General features: G+C 45.9%; 1 protein-coding gene across 2 annotated transcripts in view; it reads right to left on the bottom strand.

Annotated features, from left to right (window-relative positions):
• Window positions 1-2,135: 2,135 nt before the first annotated feature.
• Window positions 2,136-6,820, bottom strand: part of LOC102105551 (contactin-4) — a 267,243-nt gene continuing 262,558 nt past the window's right edge. For both annotated transcript variants that reach the window (XM_088061668.1, XM_088061669.1), the window contains 3 exons: window positions 6,227-6,339; window positions 4,807-4,975; window positions 2,136-3,883 (listed from right to left, as the gene is read on the bottom strand). In XM_088061668.1, the coding sequence (XP_087917794.1) occupies window positions 3,783-3,883; window positions 4,807-4,975; window positions 6,227-6,339 (383 nt within the window). In that variant the 3' untranslated portion in view covers window positions 2,136-3,782. The remainder of the gene's footprint in view (window positions 3,884-4,806; window positions 4,976-6,226; window positions 6,340-6,820) is intronic.

The raw sequence follows: 6,820 nt of genomic DNA, 5'->3' as shown, positions 1-6,820 counted from the left end.
CAGTGTAAAACAGAACTTCACCTGTGATTCTTCCACTCCTGAGCGAGGGAATCCTGCTGGGATGGGTGGGATCCCCTGCTCCCCAGGACCTCAGCACTGGGCAGGCACAGGACACTCACACGTGGCTCCTTTCCCATCCAAGGCTCTTTTTCAGGCTCTGACATCGGCTGGCAGCATCTGCAGGAGTTCAGCAAGGGATTGTTTGTGCTTCCTGCCATGAGAAATGAAAGCTTCAGTGGGGGAAGAAAGGAAAAAAAAGAGAAAAATGGCATAAGTAGATAAACTTCCTCAATTGCACCAACAGAACAAGGAGCCTGGTAACAGGGAGTTTGCAAGTGTGAAGTCATTAAAGAAATGTGCCAAGGACTGCCTGGTGCTCTTAAGAGTCTGAGCTGCAACGAGCTGGGCTCCTCCTGGGTGTGCAACTCCAGTAATTCTGAAAATCCAAGCCCAGTATTGCAGCCTGGTTTTCTTTGCTCTGTGTTGTTCCATCTTAGATGTTTGAGACAGCCTCAATTTCTGATTTATTTCCCTGTGTTCTGGGATCCACCGAGGGAGTTCCCAAATAAACCTCCTGCCCCAGACCTCGGCCTTTGACCTCCCTGGCCCATGAAGTCCTCCTGGTCTTGCAGAATTCCTTCTAATTCCAAGACACCTCCTGAAAATGGAGCTGAGTTAAACACGTTAACAAAGAATAAAAACAAATATTTGATCCAGCCAATAAGTTCTTTGGAAGGTGCCTAAAGAAATGGAGTTCCCAGGTACTACAGACTAAAAATAATTATAATAAATGAGCCAGTTCTCATCTGGGTGAAGTAGCATTGCTCCATCAAAATTAATTTGCTCATTAATATAATGCTTGTGCCTCCAATGTCTCTCCTGCTTTTAATGGATTTGAGTGGCCCAGCTTTAACACTCTAAAATCAGAATTTCATTAGTAAAATCCTCAAAATAAGACTAAAGAGAATTCACTTACTGGAATGTGTTTTATGTCATGCCTTCCAGTGGCCCAATAAATAAGTTTTCTACGTATAACCCCATTCCCATTAATGGCAAGCTGTTGAAGAGGTGAGTGCAATCTATTTAAATATATTTTACATGTCAGGACCTTGTTATTTCCAGGATGATTCCTCATGGGGACAGGCAGGGCTGGATGGTTTGGAGAGCCAGCAGCCACACTTCTGCTGGTGCTAGTAAATAAATCCAAGCTGGTGTAAAGCAGGAGTAGCTGCATTTCCCCAGCCAAGCTGCAGCTGCAGCCCACTCACCTGCAGTGGCAGGGGTGTGGTGGGATCTCACATCCTGGAGGGTGCAGGATGAGGACCTTTCCTGGCCGAGCTCCTCCTCATGGTCACGATCCCTGGAGGAAAATCTTCATCCCAGGCAGCACAAGGGAAAAGGAATTTGTCCAGGATCCCAGGCCACACCCAGGGCTGTGTCAGGTTTTGGCACCACCACACCAGATCTCCAGCCCCTAACTCCCACCGCACAGAATTATTCATTCCTCATTTTTCCCCTTCAAACCAGCTCCCAACCCCTCATTCCTCCAGCCCAGCTCTTCCCTGCTGCCTCCAGGAGAGCATCCCCAGGAGCTGCTCCTCACCTGCCTCTGGAAATGGCAATTTTACTTTTCCTTTTAAAAATGGAATTGTGCTACGGGGCCGGTTTATTTTTCTGCTCCATTGATTGCGAAGTGCGGCGTTTCTCCTTGGAATGCAGCGAGCACCATCCAACTCCTGCCCCTGCAAGGATTAGAAATGTGCCTTGGGTGGATTTAGTTTTTTCAAGCCGTGCTCCCCAAATCCTCAGGAATCCCCAGGATAAGCAGAGGCAGTGCCTGGAAGGGTTTTGCTCCAGCCACAGGGTCAGAGATGCTCCAACAGCACCGTCCCCATCAGCTTGGATAGCTCACAGCTCTACAAAACAATCCCAAAATTCACCTGCTCACATTTTTGGTCACTTTTGGGAGCAGAATTAAACCAGAGGTGTATAAATAGATTTTTTTTTCTCCCTTCAAGTTTTGATTTAAACCAACTCTTGTATCTTCACATCAGTGACAGTCTCAGCAGGCTCTGAGGGGAAATTTCTCACTGGGCACAACAAAAAGTGGAGGAAGAAGGCTCCTGGAAGACATGTATCTTTACAAATGACAGAATATTTATTACCAATACCTTTAAAAAAAGATTACATCTGCTAGATCACTGATAAATATCATTTACACCGGGGAGAAAACTACAGAAGCTTTTTTTATTATTATTATTTCATTTTTCTTGGTTTTGTGGATTTTTTTATTTTTTTTAAGGTTTTCTTATTTTATTTTTTTTTTTTTTACATAGAAGTAACCATATCAAACTAAGAAAGGAACACAGCTTGAAATACTGACAATATTTCTCTGGTCAACACCCCTGACTTTTACACAAGTGGAATCCTGATTATGAGTTACTGAATAAATATATTTAGAAGATTTAAAAGTTAACTGTATTATTTTGTAAGCAAAAAAGACAAGTTACAGGCAAATTCAAGCTATCAGGAGAAAAATAAATAAAATAAAATACCACTGCAGCGCATTGAAAGTTGAAAATTGTATAGAAAATTCCGTTGCCTTTTCCAGCGTTATCCCGTCTGAACTTACAAAATTCCCCGTAGTAACAAACAGTCCTTCTCTTGAGAAGAATTATTCCAGTGTGGATAGTGTAGTTTTCTGGTGTGACTCTGTTCTGCCTCCAGGAATCTGGGAAGAGTTTGTAAGGAAAGGCAAACTTCCAGCAGGGATCTCCGGGAGATTCCCACTTTTCCACGGATCGCCTGGAGCCGGGGCAGCGTTCGATTCCCAAGCGTTGTCTGGAGAGTGGCGTTACCAAGGATGAGGAGTTGTGTCCCAAAGAACGAGCCCAGAGCAGCTTTCTGTCTCAGAGTGGCCGTGTTCTGATCTCCTTGGAATTAATCCCCAAACAAGAGGAATTTCCTTGGAATTAGATCTCCAAAGGGTCGAGCCGGGCGTGCCCCCAACGCCCCGTTGTGTCACCGCAGGCAGAGGTCACAGCATTGCAGGATCCTCGTTTTCCCACCCAATTTAATGCTAATTATGATCAAGACAAAACAAATTTCACAGCCCCTCCTCGCTGCACGGTGCTGGAATATTGGCTACGTGTCCTGTAGTCCACAACCAACCAAAAACCAGGTGGGGATTTCCAAAATCCTGCTCTTGTGGGCGTTTTGAGTTTGTCCTGCTCAGAGCTCTGGATAAAACGTGTGTTAGAAGCTCAGCTCAGGAGCTGCCAGTGAAACTCAGCCTGTTACAATCTGGGTCTGGATCAGTTCTGTACAGTCAACTCCAGCCAATTTGCCAAGAACAACTTGGAACTCTCCGCCGTAAAGGAAAAAATCCCAAACAATATTTCCGTGATAATGTCGTCCGTAGCATTTTATAGCAGAGGAAAAAAATTAATATCTACATCATATGTTAACTTTAAAAAATTCTATAAAACACTAAATATATAATAAAAAATATGCATATAAGGACATATGTAAACTGCTTTGGTAACATCGTATTACAGATGTTTTCAGTGCATTGCAGAGTTTCCAAGGAAACTTCAGACAAAGCTATATTTGCTTTGAGGAAGTACTGTATAATGCCATTCCTAAAGAAGCATAAACATTTTTTTTTTTTTCCAGTAGTAAGATGTACTCAAACCACAATATTACTTAGTACTGGGTGTCTCCAAAACAACTAGCTAAATGTTGCTTATATTATAAAGAAGAAGTCCTCGATGTCATTGTTGTCATAAACTGGAGCGGGCTGTGAGGGAGATCATGATTGTGCTGAGGGCTGACAGGGTGCAGGCGCTGGAGGTCGACGAGCCCGAGCCTCTGGCGTAGGCATCTGAGAGGGGAGAGGGGGGGAAAAGGAGCCAGAGGTGAGCAGAGAGCAATCCCTAAACTCTTCCTTAACCCACCCCCTCCAAAGCTTGAATTCTCATTCCTCAGATAAGGCACAGTCCCCACGCACAGCCCCCTCCTCCTCTTCACTGTGTCCAGCTGAATTGTTGGTTTCAATTCCTGTCCCCCTTGTGTTGAGGCTCCTCCTCTCACGGTTCTATCATTTCACACGCTGCCTGCTTGTCATTATTCGGTATTTTTTGACAATTGCAGCATCTCCCAGCTGTTCCTGGTGACCCCCATCCCGGAGGAGCCGTGTACCTGCTCCGTCACCCACGGCCTGGAGCCAAATGGGGGCTGGAGTGTTCCAGCTCCCCTCGCCCCTCCTGTGCTGCTGATTAAATTCCTCTGCGTGGTTTACACAGCCACAGTGGGGAGAACTCTGCTCTCACCCAGGGCTTTTTTACATCACTCTCATTTTAATGCCATATTCCTGCATTGCAGAGGCTCCTGATTTAATGCAGCTTATAAACTGGGACATTATTAATGGAAGATGGGACATGGAGATTTTGCAAAAGCCATGTTGTGTAATAAAATACTCTTTGTGTTTGTTCTTCTACACCACCTCATTTCCCTAAATAAATATTTATGCATCCAGCACACTGTGGGATGTGGCTGTACAGTAGCCCTTACAGATTCAGAAGCCTCTGCATCCTGTATTTGGCTACAGTGAATGGCAGCGAAACAATAAATTCAGTGCATGGAACTGAGAGGGGAAAGTGTCTGGAAACCTTAAATACAAATAGAACTACTTAGGATGGCGCTTCTTATGGCTGAATCTTGCTTTTGGGATGAAATCAGAAGCGGGGACTGGAATATCTGCTGCTGGGACCCCGTGGCACAGAGCCCAAACCCCCCCATCCTTACTGGATATCTTTGGGATTCGGATTTGCTCGCTGCTGCTGCCGTCACCGCCGTCGCTGAAGGGTTTGATCTCGATGATGTAATCCTCATCAAAGGGCAGGGACAGCTCCACTGAGGTTTTATTTGTTTCTATGACAGAAGTGCTGCTCTGCCTGTTCCACCTGTACAAAACCTGCGGCCGAGGGAGACAGAACAGGAGGCAGAAAGGGCAGAGCTGTCCTCAGAGCTGTCACCTCAGGGTGTGCAGAGGTGCTGCTGCTCTTTTGCTGCCCCAGGCATGGTCTGGTCACACAGGGGACATGTGGGATTTGCTGGGGACACCAGCACAGAGGTGGCAGTGCCCGGGCAGGGGGGTGACACTGGCAGGAGGATGAGGCTGATCAGCAGCACCCAACACGGCACCGGTACCCAGTGGAGCCCCTCAGAGAAACCTTTACCTTGGTCAAGCTAAAAGAAACCCCTATAAAAGTAAAAACTTCTTTACAGAGGTCAGAAACTCCTTATTATGCTCCTTCTGGAAACTGAGTTGGGATATTTGATGCAGTGCCATCAATGGTTTCCCAGAATAAATGACTTTTGTGAATGACCTTCTGCGCTGTGGGAGTTGCACTAATTTATATCATAAATTGTGACATAAAATACAGGATTTCTAGGCAAAAAGAAGAAAAATAGGCACTGTTTTCCTGTGATTCAGGAAATAAATCCATGTGGCTGGGCTATCCTTACAGTCAGTTAAAGGAGAATGTTTTAGAAACCCTCTAGATGCTTTTCCAGGGTGATGAGTCTCTCTCTCTCCCTCTTAATTTGCATTTCAAACCTAAAGTATGTAGTGAAAAGCTGCTCCATATTGCTGAGGTTCATTAGAGGTTTGGACTAAAAACCCTGAGGAATTACTTATTTTTGCTGAGCCCACACAGAGCACCAAAGACACCTTAAGGTTGGTGCAGGAATTGAAGGGAGCTGGCACAGGCTCGCCAAGCTGCTGGCATTCCAGACTGGGAATAAAACATGGAGCATGGCCAGGTCCTTCACTGGCTCAGGCTCTGGTGGAAAATGTTTGCACAGTTCCAACCCCAGGGCAACATCTTTTTGGCAAAATGAAACCCTTGAGGAAGGTGATGGAGCTGAATTCTTCCCAAGGTTTCTCTCTAGTTAAATTATTTCCTATTAAAACTGCTTCTAATGAGGATTCTCTTTCTTTTCCTCTTGGCTTGCCTTTCTGCAGGGAATGGGAGCTATTAAAAAGCATTTTATTTGTCTGCAGTTAAGGAGCCAACTACAGCCTTTGGGAAGTTTCCAGGGAAGGCAGGAGCGAAGTCCTGCAGGTGGGAGCTGCAGGAAAAGTGTGCTCACATGGACAGGCATGGCTGTGGTTTTGGAGGAGTGCCCCAGATCTGACCTGGGAAAACATGGAAATACTCACTTTGTAGCCTCTCACTTCTGACTCGTTGTCCAAGGCTTTCACCTGGTCCCAGTTCAGGATGATCTTGGAGTCGGATGAATTCCACACGATGTTCCCGGGGGGCTGACTCGGTGCTACACCAAAAAACAGACAGCAGTACGTTGCTGAGGAGAATCAATTCCCAGCTGGATCCCTTCCAGTGCCAGTGGGGCTTCCACCAGCACAGCTGAGCCTGCCCAGAGCCCTGTCCCTCTGCAAAGCTAACGAGCTGCTCCACTCATCTGTGTCCTCAAGGTCACGGGAGGTGTGACACGACACGGGGCTTTAAATGAAGAAAAGGATTCAGTCACTTGCTCAACATGCCTGAGACCAGAGGAAAAAAGCCCTCTTGAACACTGAGATAAATATTTAATTTGCCTGCACAGCTGTGATTTTGGTTTTGCATGCTCTGCTTACTTAACACTGGGAAGAACCTCACGAAAAAAAAAAAAAATTAAATAGAAAGGCTGAGCCTGGTAAATCTCCACAAAAACCTGGCAAGGAGAAATCTGACAGCTCCTTCAGACTCAAGAGAGCTGGGAAATGGGAGAGGGGAGCAGTGGCTGGACCCTGCTG

This window comes from Pseudopodoces humilis, chromosome 13, assembly GCF_049639895.1.
Source record: "Pseudopodoces humilis isolate 2021_Gansu_Grassland_sample_001 chromosome 13, ASM4963989v1, whole genome shotgun sequence".
In the NCBI taxonomy this organism is placed as follows: Eukaryota; Metazoa; Chordata; class Aves; order Passeriformes; family Paridae; genus Pseudopodoces; species Pseudopodoces humilis.
The sequence above is the reverse complement of the archived record's forward strand: the minus strand, read 5'-3'. Positions and strand labels throughout refer to the sequence as shown.